The following is a 16,435-nucleotide window of genomic DNA, read 5'->3' as shown; positions in this document are numbered from 1 at the left end:
AAATTGACCTTCTAACTAAACTTGGCAATATCTCAGTTCAAACCTTTTCACCATATGTCATTCACTGTAACATTTACATTTATCTACGTTTATCCAAATATAGTCAATATTTTACTACCATTCTTTTTTTCCAGTATTTGAACAGGTCGACGTCGTCATCTCGTAGGTCTGGAAAGAATGAACGAAATGATGAAGAAGAGAGGTTGATGGGACGAAGGGAAAGGCATCTGATTGCTGCAGAAAACAGTTGTCTTCGAAAATGTTGTGTTTTGTTACGACCATTTGAAATTGTGATCGGTATTGGATTTTTCTTACTTGCCCTGCTGATATTTTTATCCCTGCTTCTCACAAAGTAAGACTTGTCATGTAAAGTTTGTTGGTTATCACGTCTATATCTCTGCTCCTGTTCTTCCTTTTACTTAATAATAATAATAATAATCTTTATTGTCCAAATAAAAGGCAATTCATGTGAGGTAAACAATACTCAGTTTGGTTCATGGTATGAATATTAACATGTTTACATTACAGACACAGCCATGCACGAACATACACGCTTGCACATTGTTTCTACACATGTATACAAAAGAAATGAGCGTACATGACATACACACATACATACATACATGCAGACATACATACAAACCAGCATACCATCTTACATGCATGCCTACATACATACATACATACATACATACATACATACATACATACATACATACATATACATACATACATACATACATACATACATGCATGCCTACATGCATACATACATACATACATACATACATACATACATACATACATACATACATACATACATACATGCATACGTACTTACATACATAGACACAAACAGACAGACAGACAGACAGAACGATACGATATATTTGCTGGGAAAGCAGATAACCATATTATAAATATAGTGTCTTATATTAAGAAGAAGATGGCAATGATTGTGACGATGATGATGATGATGATGGTGATAAATCCATTCTTTCCTGGTATTTTAATGATCCACATGTGTTGCAAGTGTTGTAACACCTCTAAAAATCAAGACAATACAAATCAATTTATAATTCTCATATCCGTCACAGGGTCATCTTTTTGTTAAAAAGGTTTTAGTTTAATACACTCTCTACATTTTTTAAATGTTACATAAATGTTATTTTAAAAGCTTTTTAATAAGGCTATATAGAAAGTTGTAGCAACCCACAACATCCATCTATATAACGCACTGATTAAATGTCAAAATGAAAATAACACTTATTTTTATTTTCAATCACTAAAAACTAAACCTTATAAACTCTGAGGTGACAAGAAATAATCCTGTGGGCCTTCGTCAAGAGTAACAAAAGAGAAGACGGATGGTTGGAAAAAGCACGATAAACATCACATTTAAAAACTAAACCTTATAAACTCTGAGGTGACAAGAAATAATCCTGTGGGCCTTCGTCAAGAGTAACAAAAGAGAAGACGGATGGTTGGAAAAAGCACGATAAACATCACATTTAATATGAATTTAAAAAATTGGTCTATTCAAAATTGTTAAACGACTATTGAGTTAAACAGCCAGTAGTTTAATTGTTGTGTTCCCCCCCCCCCCCTTCCCCCATCTCTTTCTCATTAGTATTGACAAGGCCATGCACAGTCTTGGCTACGAAAGTGGTTATGTCTTGCCAAAGAGACATCTTCCCAATCCCATTGATATTGTACTGGTGTTTTGTCAAAAGGTAACTAGAATACAAGAATAGGTGACCTGTGTACTACTACTATTACTATTATTATTATTATTATTATTAGTTATTATTATTATTATTATTATTATTATTATTATTATTATTATTATTATTATTATTATTTTATTATTATTATTATTATTATTATTATTATTATTATTATTATTATTATATTATTATTATTATTATTATTATTATTGTTATTATTATTATTTGTATCGAAGTTGGTTTCTTTTCTAAATATATATATATATCAAAACTTGAATAATTAAGTTAAATGTCAGACAGAATGGCATTCAATGCAAAACGTATATATCTTAATCAAGGAGCTGAAATTATAATTAATGTTAGTGAGTATGTAAAAAATAACTGCAATCATTATTTTCCTTGTTTAGTCTGAGGTCCACTATATTTACTATTTTTTATAATGGTTAGATCTGTTAACGAGAGAGTAATGATTAATATTTTTTTTCATATTCAATGGCTTTACATTTTGGCTTCAACTTTTTACCCCCCATAACTTCCTTCAAGGTATTTCCATTGGACTACATCTTGATGGTGGGCATCATCGCTTACTTTGTTCTTTGCTCTATGTCAGGTATCCGCAACATCGGGATCTGGTTCTTGTGGATCAAGGTCAGTGGTCTTTGGTCTAATAAATAGAGGTGCCTAAATGAGTCAATAAAATGGAGATAAAGATAAGGGAAGTAAATCCGACTCATGAATGAACAACACAAAACAAACGACGTTTCGGCCCTTGGCCAAGGGCCGAAACGTCGTTTGTTTTGTGTGTTCATTCATGAGTCGGATTTACTTCCTTTATCTAGGTCTTTGGTCTGTATTGTTGTTGTCAAACAATTGAGTCATCTTCTTTGTCACGTATCTTTCTGTTTTCTTTTTTATCTTTTTTGTTGTTGTTTAAACTGAGATATAAGAGGTATGTACCTATGTAAATTTTGTCATTATTACAAAAGATATCGCGTAATTACATTATAACAATGTGTGATAGGAATTCTCTTACATTAGTTGCAAGGATGAAACAGTAATGTACATCATGTCTACTAATTCAAAGACTTGGATTTTGTTTTGCTTGTATTTGGTTGAAAAAGAATACAGCACTGGAGGTAGACATTTTGTTTACAGGGGTGAGATTTCAATTTAAGCATCATGTCAGTATACGAGAACAATGAAAAAAAAGTAGAATAACCAACAGAAAATGCAAAACTACAAGGCATTGTCTATCAGGATTATATGAAAGCTCTTTAGAAGGCAGATATTGAAGAAAAAGAAAGTAGTCTTTCAGATTTATAAGGCACATGGAGCCAGAGTTTCTGCCAGTTCTATATCGTGAGACGGAGAATAGTAATTGCTTGCTAACCTTTGGATAGGACGCTAGTCTATCACAAAGTACTTTCTGCCAGATCTAACAGGCCCAGCAACCCAACTGCTACTAGGTGGACATGGGCTTAACAAAACAAACAAAAATTTGGCTTCACTCAGGATTAACATGGTCCCTTTGCGTGTGAAGCGAGTGCTCCACCAAATGAGCTACTTGGATCCCTGATATTGAAAGAACCGATTGGGAAACCACAGACTTTTAATCCTTGGATTTGGAGAATTCAATGACGGTGGCTGCCTCTGTCCATCAGGGATCATCTTGTTAGCTCTCTCAATGGTTCCATCTGCAGATATTCCTTGTTGATCATCTCACATTTGCAAAGTCTAACGTTTCTCCATCCCTTTGGATATGCCATTGGCTGATAATCTCTTTGTTTTAATTTGTTGCAGATTTTTAAGTGTTCCTTTTTATTAAAAAATTACATGAGGTTGATTAGGCATCTCTTGGTCAAATCTGTGTTGATATATGTTTATTTGTAAACTAATGTAAAATAGAAAAAATATGGACTTTTGTTGAATGTTGATAAAAACGCGATGTAGATATAAGGGTTGTCAATGCTGTTGTTTTTTGGGTTTTTTTTTTGGTTATTTTTCTTCATTAAAAATAAAAATAAAATTTTGTGCGAACGTGCTCTTTTCACTTACTTTTTTGTAGCCAAATTGTGTTCTCGTCTCCATTTAATTAACCTTGACACTAAAAATACAAGAGTAAATGCTAATTTTTTAAAAGGAGATATTCACAATATTTTGATTCTCTTGGTCAATAAAGCTTTACGCTTTTCGTCTTCTTTATCTTTTAATATTTGTTTTTAAGGGTTTTATAGTGCTTGCGACACATTTAGGTCACTTCAGCACCAGTAAAAAGGAAGAAAATGGGACAGTAAAAAAGTTATAGTTACAATTAAAAGCGGACAAGAAAAGTAAGACAAAGGGAAATGGCACAAAAAGGGAACAGATGTAGATTCCAAGAGCATATTATCGTTGTGCATGGTTTGAGATCACCTAAAAGTCTCTTCTTGACACAAGCACAAGTCAACATTAAGAGAAACGCACTCAAATGTTTACAAATCGTATGTGTTAAAAAAAAATATATACAATATATAACAGAGAGATGATTTACAAGGAAAAAAATATCATCTCCCAAAACTATAACTATACATTCAACTGTTTCCCTCCCAGCCTAAGACTCTCCAGTCTGGGTCAGGACGAACTAATTAATCTCATTCCAAGACAAAGACAAAAAGCAACTGGAAAACAGATATAGGGGGATAGAAGACACAGTAAGTACCTCCCTGCCCACTATGGGCGGTCAGGAACTCCACCCAGCTTCTTTCTGTATTTTTAATATTTACAATGTTCTTTTATTTGTGGGTGTTTTTTTTTTTTTTTTTTTGTTTTTCATTTTAGTCTAAATTTGATAAAATTCTACCACTCTTTACCAGATGTACAAAGTAAGGCCTCGTCGCACACCACCACAGGGCTTGCTCATGTTTTGTATGATTCTCATGTTCATTGTATTGGCCATCAATGTGCTTCTGTATGAGATTACACCGCAATATTCATCATTTGGGAGCCAACACTATGTGAGACTTTTTTCAGCATTTATATTTCTTCCACATAAGAAACTTCGTGTATATTCAATAACATTTTGAATGAATGCCAATGTGAATGGGCTTAAGTTATTGTCAGATTAGTTAGTTTCAATCCATTAACATGAATGTAAGATTATTATTTGAATAAAATAGTGATTTTTAAATTATTTTTTTTTATGTGGTGCTGTATGATATACATTGTTCATCATCAGATATTGTTATGCGTGGTTTTGAGTTATAAAAGCTGAAGCTATTATGATGGGATTAAATTTGTATAATTTCAGAGGGTTATTGGGTTGTCCTGCAGGAAATGCTGGGTTTTTGGGGTTTAAAAAAATAATATAACATTTGTGACACTTGTAAGTCATGTCAATTAAACAACTCCCGACAGAATATAACCCCCCAAAAAATGATAATAATGATAGTAATCATTATAATTATAAATAATGATAATAATAATAATAATATAATATAATAATAATAATATAATAATAATAATAATGATAATAATAATAATAATAATAATAATAATAATAAATAATAATAATAATAATAATAATACATCTTATTTCAAAATGGAAATTTGGTGGTTTACATAGCTGAACAAATATAAAAAGCATATTATATTTAATATATATATATAATTTATTATATATTAATATTTATATATATATATATATATATATTATATATATATATATATATATATGTGTGTGTGAATCTTATAATAATATAATCATCACAGCATATTTACTTCTCAGTGCAGACAGACATATATAAGAAATAAACGTTTTTTGTGTTATGTCCTCTACGTTATATCACAACGTTTTCGTTGTCATCTACAGAAACTTCATCAAAACCATCAACTTCTACAGGATCATCACCCCTTTCATGTTTATTTATGCATTTACTTCCTGTACAGATTAGCACCACATATGGTAATCACACTGAGACGCCCCATACCAAGGCTTGTAACACTGATGTATCTGATGGTAAGCTGCTATTAAAATGATATTATAATTATAATCAAACTTTTTGTGTCCATTTTTTATTACATATGATTACGATGCAGCTGTACATACATTGACAAAACACTCTTCTTCATTATAACTAGACCTGTACTTCAAATATTTGTCAATACTCTCTCACCCCCCCCCCCACCCCCTCATTTTGTCAAAAGAGCCTAGCGTTTAGACTGGCTGGACTGGTCACTTAGGGGGAGAATTAGATTTTAATAAAAATTTAAAATTTGAAATTATTTAATTTGATATCAAATGTTCTCCCGACCAATCATGGGTTTTACGTTGTCACTTAACTTCTATGCATGTAGAATTGCTCCTTGATTTTTGAAATGATAAAAGAGGTCTGTTAAAACCACTTATATCCTTGTTACGTAAAGAATTATTTTTAAAGTACTGTTTAATTTGGCTTATATTGCTGCAAAGCAAATGACCTTCGCAATAAAATTAAGGATGAAGAATGAATTTTAAAAAGTTCCATTCTCACTTGCATTCGACTATAAAATTGGGTCAGATTTATTCTGTTTATAGATACATGATTATAAAATATTTATAAAATATGTTTATTCATTGCATCCCTGGGCAAATTTGTTATGACCACACCATAAATTTGTCAGCTCTTTAGTTTTTATCTGAATGGGTCAGGCTTCGAGTTTTCTTGGAGCACTTTCCATAAACTCTCCTGTTGGTTTATAGGACATCCTTCTTTGGGGGGGGGGGCGTCCCGATAGGTCAGTTGGTCGAGCGCTCGCTTCACACGCTAAGGGACCGAAATCAATCCTGGGTGCAGTCCAGATTTTTTTCTGATCCCCCTGTCTACCCAGCAGTGATTGGGTAGTTGGGTCTGTTAGATCTTGTAGAAAGTACTTTGTGATAGACTAGCGTCCTATCCAAAGGATGACAAGCAAATTGCTATTGTCAATTTCACACTATAGAGAAACTGGGATAAACTCTGGCTCCATGTGCCTTCTTTGTTGGGATGTCGGGTAGGGTTGTGTGTCTGGGGACTACATTTTCTTGGCCTATGCCAGGTGGGATCGAACCTGATTGGTTTAACTATGCACAAGTAAACAGATTCTTTAGATCGAACCTGATTGGTTTAACTATGCACAAGTAAACAGATTCTTTAGATCGAACCTGATTGGTTTAACTATGCACAAGGAAACAGATTCTTTAGATCGAACCTGATTGGTTTAACTATGCACAAGTAAACAGATTCTTTAGATCGAACCTGATTGGTTTAACTATGCACAAGTAAACAGATTCTTTAGATCGAACCTGATTGGTTCAACTATGCACAAGTAAACAGATTCTTTAGATCAAACCTGATTGGTTTAACTATGCACAAGTAAACAGATTCTTTAGATCGAACCTGATTGGTTTAACTATGCACAAGTAAACAGATTCTTTAGATCGAACCTGATTGGTTTAACTATGCACAAGTAAACAGATTCTTTAGATCGAACCTGATTGGTTTAACTATGCACAAGTAAACAGATTCTTTAGATCGAACCTGATTGGTTCAACTATGCACAAGTAAACAGATTCTTTAGATCGAACCTGATTGGTTTAACTATGCACAAGTAAACAGATTCTTTAGATCGAACCTGATTGGTTTAACTATGCACAAGTAAACAGATTCTTTAGATCGAACCTGATTGGTTTAACTATGCACAAGTAAACAGATTCTTTAGATCGAACCTGATTGGTTTAACTATGCACAAGTAAACAGATTCTTTAGATCGAACCTGATTGGTTCAACTATGCACAAGTAAACAGATTCTTTAGATTGAACCTGATAGGTCAGTTGGTCGAGCACTCGCTTCACACGCTTCACACGCTAAGGGATCGAAATCAATCCTGGGTGCAGTCCAGATTTTTTTCTGATCCCCCTGTCTACCCAGCAGTGATTGGGTAGTTGGGTCTGTTAGATCTTGTAGAAAGTACTTTGTGATAGACTAGCGTCCTATCCAAAGGATGACAAGCCTATGCCAGGTGGGATCGAACCTGATTGGTTTAACTATGCACAAGTAAACAGATTCTTTAGATCGAACCTGATTGGTTTAACTATGCACAAGGAAACAGATTCTTTTGTGTTAAAACTGACCGACCCGATGAGGGGGGGGGGGGGGGGGGTCCTCAGCCATTTTATGATAAATATTATAATTATAGATATTTAATATTTACAAGTTCTTATACCATAGTTATATGGACAATGGCTGGTACAGTAGTTAGTATAGTTATATATCTAGCGTATTAGCTATAATTAGATTTATTGGATTATCCAGCAAAATAACGTGTTACAATTACCTGGTATAGATAATATAACTACAAAAGCGTCATTCTTATTTGTTTATAGAGACATCATAAATATAAAGTAAAATAAATAATACTAGCGTCTATTCGTTAAGGCACAGCAAATAGTAAACATCTCTCATCCACAGAGTTTGATTATGTTTATAATAGTCAATGTTAAATTGCATGTAAATAAATACTCGTAATACTAAACAATCAGTCAATGTTAAATTGCATGTAAATAAATACTCGTAATACTAAACAATCATGGAGATGATTTGATTATGAGCCATTAACCTTTCCTCTCAGGCATAGACATAGGAAGATGAGGTAGTTAAAGAGTTGTGTTTGTGCCAGGAAATTAATAAATAACTTAGTTCTATTCCAACTCACCCTCGTCTTTAAGAATTAAACACAATCACCACGCAAAGTTTGCACCTAAGGGATGGATGATGACCTAAGAGGTTTGTTGGTTACATAGAGCTAAAGTGAGGTAGACCTAAACGGGTGTATAGACTTTTTACATATACAGAGTAGAGAAAGAATTTATTAGCTGTTCCTCCCCATCACAAATGTGAGATTATAATTTTAAAATTTTCTTTTTACTATTGGGGTGTGAGCGTTGGAGAGGTGTGGGCATATGAGGTGTGGGCATATGCCATAAAACACCTCTCTGACCAAGGAGGATGAACGTGGGTGGGGTTCCTGACCTCCCACAGTGGGCAAGGGGGTACATACTGTGTCTTCTATCCGCTTATAACTGTTTTCCAACATGCTTTCTGTCTTTGTCTTGAAATGAGCTTACTTGGTTTTGTCTTGGCCCTGGCTGGAGTCCTAGCTGGGAGGGGAAACAGTCAAATGCATAGTTATTGTTTTGGGAGATGATATTTTTTTCCTTGTAAATCATCTCTGTTATGTATCATTATATTTGTTATTTTCAAGCTATAATGTAAGCATTTGAGTGTATTCCTCTTTGTTGGATCTTGTGCTTGTGTCCGGATGAGACTTGTAAGTGATCTCAAACTAAGTACATTGGCGGTGTTGCTCTTGGAATCTACATCTGATCCCTATTTGTTCCCAGTTCCCCTGTCTTACTTTTTCTTGGATGCTTTAATTGTAATTCTAGAACTTTTTACTATCCCATTTTCTTCCTTTTTACTGGCACTGATATAACCTAAATATGTTGCAAGCGCCGTAAAACCCTTAAAAACAAAAAAAACATGGAGGATGAACCCTGTCAAGCATGACCGGGTACGTTGGCGCTAATTTACACAATTCTGTCAATTAAGTGGCATAGACATTTTCTTTCCGTTTAGTCTGTCAAGGAAGACAATTGTAAATAGACAACAACAAAAAATCAAGCAAGCATCCCATGACAACTAATTATGGATGGGTTAATATTTTAATACAAATTATGGTCTGATTGATGTCTTATGTTTACACCAAAAATAATCCTTCTTTAATTAGGCGTTCATGTGCTACTTACGTGAGATACGTTAGTGGCATGTAGTGTGTAACTATAACTCACTATTGTCACCCATCCGGTCTAGACTCAATATAGCTTGACATTTTTTTTTTTTCAAAACAAATCAAGACATAATGCCAAATCCTATTTATACCTAATTTTATAAATTAAGCATTTTATGTTGTCAAATAAAATAGGTAGCAACTTCTTATTCATTTTAAATTCCAGATGTGTGCATAGTGACAAGGATGACTCTCTTGTTGGTCAGATTTTTCTACAAAATGTGGATCTTTGGCGCCGCTTACTATTGGGGCACCTGGCTGTTCCTTGGGGTGAGTCGCTTTGATTGAGCTTCTAATGAAATAAGATGAGATAAACTCTTTATCATCCATTGAGACAATTACAATGTGTTTTGCACTCATTGATTCCTACTCAACTCAATCATGAAAGGATTCAATCGCTGTTTAACTCCTAAAAACAAACAAACATTATAAAGCAAATTATGAATTTAATGAAGTTAGTTAACATAATGATGATAAAGAAGAGGACTTTAAAAATCAACTGTTGCTTTTCTTTGAAAGGAAAGGCCAGAAATACCATGATAATAGTCAATAAAAACAAAAGTAATAGATATATCGGGAAAGCCATTTATACCTATGTATAGTGAACTCTCACACAGCCCATTCCCTTCCAGGCCAGGTTACAACTCTAAACTCACAGGCAGCTATCATTTCTTTGAAATGCAATTACAAGATGTAATTTTTTACGATCAGCAATTAGAAAATTGTCACCCTAAAAATGATTGTAACAATGCCAAGTGATCTGATCGTGAGTGTTCTTGCCATTGTGTTTATGTGTGTGTGTGTGTGTTTGTGTGTGTGAAGGGGGGGGGGGGATGGGGGTGGAGGGAGTAATTTGTGTGTGCAAACATGATTTTTCTTTTCACAGCTCACTATATATTATTTTATATCATGTATTATTTTGAAGTCGAGACCTGGCCAATATGACCCTGGTTCTAGCCCTACTGTAGATGATGCAAAGTTGAATTTTTGAAAATGATCTTTACTCACATTCTCTGACCAACACCATTTGTCTTTATTGGAAAAAACAACTAATTTGTAATCCACCTTACATGCGTCATGTCCTACATGTTAAGTGTTACTGATGGCTTAGGACCCTGTGAAAAGCGCTTTATTTCAAGCTTGTAACAGTAAATAAAACCTTGTGTTCTTTAACTCACTCAACCCTAACACCGACTATACCCGTAGTAAACCCAGGGTTACTTTTACCCCATGCCTATTTATTACATTTTTCTGAGACAAATTATAGGCATAGTATCAAAGTCAAAGCTAATGTTCTTAATTTATACATGTTAATGATAGTTGAATATAACTATCTATGTACATGCTCATTTTAAAAACATTTTTTCCAATTTTGAAAAGTAGCAAACATCTCTAGGATTGAGTGAGTTAAAGTGCTGAGAGCCTGTTTATTTTGGGAAGGTGCTTTAAAAGTTACATCTGGTATAAATATAAATTAGAATAAACCAAATATGTTCTTTTCTGTGGTTTACAGACTGTTTTGATTGGTTTCTTTGTGGCTGTTATTAAGAGTCGTCGTTCTGCCATCAGTGGAGAGGTGGATGAAGATGACTTTGACGAAAGTGATGACGAAATGTTGTCAGGGTAGTAAAGGACTTGAAAACCATCCAATTTCACTGTGTGACATACAAGGATGCAATGTGTTTTGAAGATGTTTTTTATGATACTTCAGTCATTATTTATGTTCTATACTATGAAATGTTAATCATTAAATTATTATTTTCCTCTGCATATTAATTTCACGGATTAAGTCTCATTTGCCTTTCTTTCTATTTCTAGAGAAAATATTCAAACACAACTCTATTGGTGCCTAAATTAAACAAAATATAAATTGAATAATTATTATTCATGATGTGATTTTTTTTTTAGTAGCTATCAATCACAAAATTGAATTAAACGAATTAAAATGTCTGAATTTCTCTGTCTCTGATGACAAGTGTTTATATCATATTTTATTCAAAAGGCTGTGCCAGTGCTAGTTACCAAGACAGGTGTAGTTCATGATCAAAACTTAGAAATATTCTTGCCAACTGATTTTCTATACAACTGCCATTTTAATTTTCGATTTATCTCCACAACTAGTTCAACTGTTTTCATTAGTAATATTCTTATTCGTACGTATACTGTCATTATTCTTGCTATAAATATATTTTAATAATTATTTTTAAAAACATATTACTCCAAAAGGTGTCAAATTGAACAATATTTTGTAGAAATTGTAAGAAATTGGATTTTCTTTATCTTATGTTTTTAATGCTCATTGACAATAAAAGTAATTCCCAGTCTTAATAAGACTGTTAATAATAAAAGAAAGGAAAAGAGCACTTTTTTATGGATAATATTGATCTCTTGCTAACAATGCCCTTTATTTATCGATTCATTGAATATGTATATTTTTTGGACAATAATTCTTTGAGGCATTATGCCTAGTCGACAACTGGGATCATCCGTTTTAAAGTTTTTGTTGGGGGAGGGGTAGGGGGTGGGTGGCTTTATTATGACCCCATCTCCTTCAATTGAGCTACTGGGGCCCCTCAATGCAATCTTTAAATGTTTACTCTTCGATATTAATTATTACAGTTTTGGAGTTGGTCATTGTATTTTTTCCTGTAACATTTTGAGCATTGACAAAAGATTGCAAATTTTTATCCTCTTCATGTTCCAGTAACTCGTTGAAATAATTTCACCAAATTAGCATCTTTCCCTTCTTTATGGTGATTTCATCTTTTATTTATTTATTTGGGGATAGTTTTGCCAATTCACCTTTCATTCATATTAGTTTGTCTCCCAAAATTGTAAATATTTCTCATGTTGAGACGACTTAGGCTTCTCTGTATGCAGATCAGCTTTCCTTACAAGAATAAAAGATTGTTGTATTAAATATATGATTGTACCCAATATTATTTCATACCAAAGTGTTACTTTGTTTACTTCGAAAATATTTAAGTGACAAATTATGGAATAGGCATTGATGTAAGATATACGTGTCTGAAAAGGAATGTATGAAACAGTGACAGGCACAGCAGAAATAAATTAAACAAAAAAAAAAGCCATCTCAAAAAATCAGCCTGTCTCGACCAGAAAATTGAGGCATGCTGATTTTTACTGTCATCTGCATTTTTTGCGGCCGCAAATATCAGGGCGATCCGCAAATTTTGGGGAAAAAAAGAAGCGAAAACAAAATAACGAAGAAAAAAGTGCGAAACTTGAGAAATGTTGCAGCTTTGCCTGGGCCCAAACCAAGGGAAGCTACTCTCTACGGATAATGATCCTTTAAAATCTTTGTAACAATGCTATTCATAATGTAGCCTCCTCAAATGTAATAAATTGTCTTTTATATGTTTTTTTTTGTATCGCGTGTTAATTTTTACTGAAACGCTTAGTTCTCCTCAGCAAATTTTTGGGCAAATTTTGGTATTTTTGGCAAATTTCTTGGAAAATTTTGGGGGGGGGGGGGGGGGGGGGTTTTGGCAAAAAAAAATGCAGATGACAGTTTTTAGGGATGTTTTTTCCTTGTTTTTCTTTCTGTTGTGTCTGGCACTGTCTCATACACTTTTGTTGTTTTTTTGGATGTTTGAATAAAACATCCCTATAAATCAGCATGCCTCAATTTACTTTTTTTTCTTTTTAAATTTGATTTGCTGCAAGGCTCATCATTAATCATATAACTCCCATAGTGGGCAGGGAGGTAGCTACATACTGTGTCTTCTATCCCCTTATATCTGTTTTCCAACATGCTTTCTGTCTTTGTCTTGGAATGAGATTACTTGTTTTTTTTCCTGGCCCTAGTCGGAGTCCTGGCAGGGAGGGAAACAGTCAAATGCATAGTTATTGTTTTGGGAGATGATATTTTTTTCCTTGTAAATCACTAATGTATTATTATATGTTATTTCGAATGTATAATGTAAGCATTTGAGTGTATTCCTCTTTGTTGGATTTTATGCTTGTGTCCGGATGAGACTTATAGGTGATCTCAAACTAAGTACATTGGTGGTATGCTCTTGGAATCTACATCTGATCCCTATTTGTTCCCAGTTCCCCTTTGTCTTACTTTCTCTTGGGTGCTTTTTAACTATCCCATTTTTTTCCTTTTTAATGGTGCTGATATAACCTAAATGTGTTGCAAGCGCCGTAAAACCCTTAAAAACAAACAACCATTAATCATATAATCTTGTTTAAGTTTATCCAGATGCCTTGCTAAGGAGGTAGCTTAAAAAGTCATGTGACGGATTTAAGATCTCACACTATTTAGGTCATCTGACTTCGCAGTCTCAGTTGTCAGCTATATTTTCTCTAAGTGATTTAGTTGCTTCATTATTCAGCCTTATTGTCTTCAGAAAATTATCATTACGTACTTATGTGTTTGTACGTGAATCCCTTTAAATGTTTCTAAATTATCTCCACCTTGATCCTAGGAACTGACTTGAGAGTTGGGCTTCCGTGCATTTCTTGCCATGTAAATTTAGTGAAGTCTAACGTTAGAAATATTTGAAGGATTAATATTTGAAATATTGGTGAGTCTTATGGGTAACCCTGGAACATCCATTATTCAACCCTAATTTTGATTTGAGTTCAAGGCTAAATTTTATTTTTTAGAAGTTTTATGATGAAATACAATACACTTTGAACAAAATTTATACAATTAACAAAAATTACTGTTTTGTTTCTGTTTTTAAAATATGAAGTTTATTAAAAATAAAATATTCGGTAATGTATCGTAATTACTGACGACCAGCATACTTCAAATGCAATCAGATTTTAGTCATGTATTAACATTTAGTTATGTGAACAAAGTCCTGTTGGATCAGTGAACAAGTCTCAGGAATTTAAGAGACCGACCACTTAATACTGATTTAAACATAAAACAGATTTTTATATCATCAAATTCGGCGAATTATGATTGTTTTTTCTCTCCATATTAGGATTTTTAAGGTAAAGTTAAATTTTAGATGAAAATTTGATTATTTTTCCTTGAAATGATAATGATATGTTAAAATTGAACTCTACTCAAGTAGCGTAGCGTTACTTGAACCAATCAGAATATTCCCTGCTATTTAGCCCAGTCTGTCCCCTTAACTATTCATGTCCAGTCACCTGGCAAACATTCCTTAATTCAACAGCTAACTTTAGTACATGCCAAACAGACAAATAAGTCAGTCCCACAGCTAGTATTAATCACAATATTTTGACACACTGGTGAAAAAGTACATGGCAACACCTGAAGACACTATGCATATTTTTTTTTTTTTAATCTCTGTTGTTAAAGTTGTGAGCCTGGGTGGGGTTCCTGACCTCCCATAGCGGGCAGGGGGGTACATACTGTGTCTTCTATCCCCTTATATCTGTTTTCCAACATGCTTTCTGTCTTTGTCTTGGAATGAGATTACTTGGTTTTGTCCTGGTCCTGGCCAGATGCCTGGCAGAGAGGAAAACAGTCGAATGTATAGTTAGTTTTGGGAGATGATATTTTTTTCATTGTAAATCATCTCTCTGTTATGCACTGTATTATGTTTTCTTTATATTATATATGATTTGTAAAACATTTGAGTGTGTTCCTCTTAGCGGGGACCTGTGCTTGTGTCTGGATGAGACTTTTCGTGATCTCAAACTAAGTACTTTGATAGAGTGCTTTTGGAATCTATACCTGTTTCTTATTTGAACCAATTCCCCTTTGTCTTCCCTTTTCTTGGATGCTTTATTGTAATTCTAGAACTTTTTACTATCCTATTTTCTCCCTTTTTACTGGCGCTGATATGACCTTAATGTGTTGCAAGCGCCGTAAAACCCTTAAAAACAAAAAACAAAGTTGTGAGTGATGCTCATGATCTATGAGCCTGATTAGTTCAGGTGATAGGCAAGTTGGTAATGGATAGTGCGTTCACGGTTAGCGGTCAATAACAGGGGGGAAAAAAGGTAGTTTAAACATTTTTTTCGAGTAAAATTAGAATCATTTAAATTTTCAGTTGACTAGTTCTAATAAATATACATTAACTGAAGTAATTTTCAAAGGTGTGTAAGCACTGTATGTTAATTGAATAATCCGGGACTCGTACTATAAAGTTAATTCTAAAAATACATCCATGTCAATGCCTTCCCAGGCACGTCAACAAGAGCTCACGGAGGAACCATCGATTCATTGGGTATAAATCATGCATTTTGGATTCCAACAGATTTTGATTTCTTTAGTCGACATTTTGTCCCAAAAATATTCAGATTGGTTGTTGCCTCTGGCAGTGGCAGGTCTTTGATCCTTAAATCTGTTAGAAGAGAAGACTATTTCATTATTTCACAGCGACCAGACTAAAATATAATGTTAATAAGAAATAAGTGTAATGATTTTTGATGTAAATATCTGAGATTGAGCAGTCTCTGCATTCATGTTTGAATTTATGACTTTTGCATAGTTTATGGAAGGAAATTGTTTCCTTTCTAATTGATTTCCATTTTTTCCTGTGTGAAAATAAATAATTGTTTTTAAAGATTGCCTTTGATAGTGTCTTCTTATATCCCCCCCCCCCTCCTCCTCCTTGTATGTGTGTTGTTTTTATGGGTTTTACAGCGCTTTCAACACTATCAGGTCATTTGGGCGCCAGTCAAAAAGGAAGAAAACGGGATAGTCAAAAAATATTTTAGATTTACAATACATAAGGAAAAGTAAGACAAAGGGGAATAGTTCAATGGGGACCAGATGATGATTCCAAGAGCAAACTATCAGAGTTCTTAGTTTGAGATTACCTAACACTCTCATCCAGACACAAACACAGGATTCTACTAGAAGGAATGCACTATGCACTCAAATGTTTACAAATCATAATATACAGTGGAA

General features: G+C 33.7%; 1 protein-coding gene across 2 annotated transcripts in view; it reads left to right on the top strand.

Annotated features, from left to right (window-relative positions):
* Positions 1–16,088, top strand: part of LOC144962464 (putative lysosomal cobalamin transporter) — a 30,348-nt gene extending 14,260 nt beyond the window's left edge. Inside the window, exons 9-16 of one of the 2 annotated variants that reach the window (XM_078895429.1) lie at positions 135–352; positions 1,631–1,733; positions 2,271–2,375; positions 4,580–4,720; positions 5,652–5,721; positions 9,737–9,840; positions 11,084–11,222; positions 11,981–12,090. In XM_078895429.1, the coding sequence (XP_078751555.1) occupies positions 135–352; positions 1,631–1,733; positions 2,271–2,375; positions 4,580–4,720; positions 5,652–5,721; positions 9,737–9,840; positions 11,084–11,197 (855 nt within the window). In that variant the 3' untranslated portion in view covers positions 11,198–11,222; positions 11,981–12,090. Of the gene's footprint in view, positions 1–134; positions 353–1,630; positions 1,734–2,270; positions 2,376–4,579; positions 4,721–5,651; positions 5,722–9,736; positions 9,841–11,083 lie in introns of both variants that reach the window. The other variant, XM_078895428.1, reaches the window with a different exon arrangement.
* Positions 16,089–16,435: the final 347 nt, after the last annotated feature.

The sequence above is a fragment of the Berghia stephanieae genome, chromosome 1 (genome assembly GCF_034508935.2).
Source record: "Berghia stephanieae isolate SIO BIC M18660-M18661 chromosome 1, UCSD_Bste_1.3, whole genome shotgun sequence".
Lineage (NCBI taxonomy): Eukaryota > Metazoa > Mollusca > Gastropoda > Nudibranchia > Aeolidiidae > Berghia > Berghia stephanieae.
Note: the sequence above shows the minus strand (reverse complement) of the source record. Positions and strands in the feature narration are given on the sequence as shown.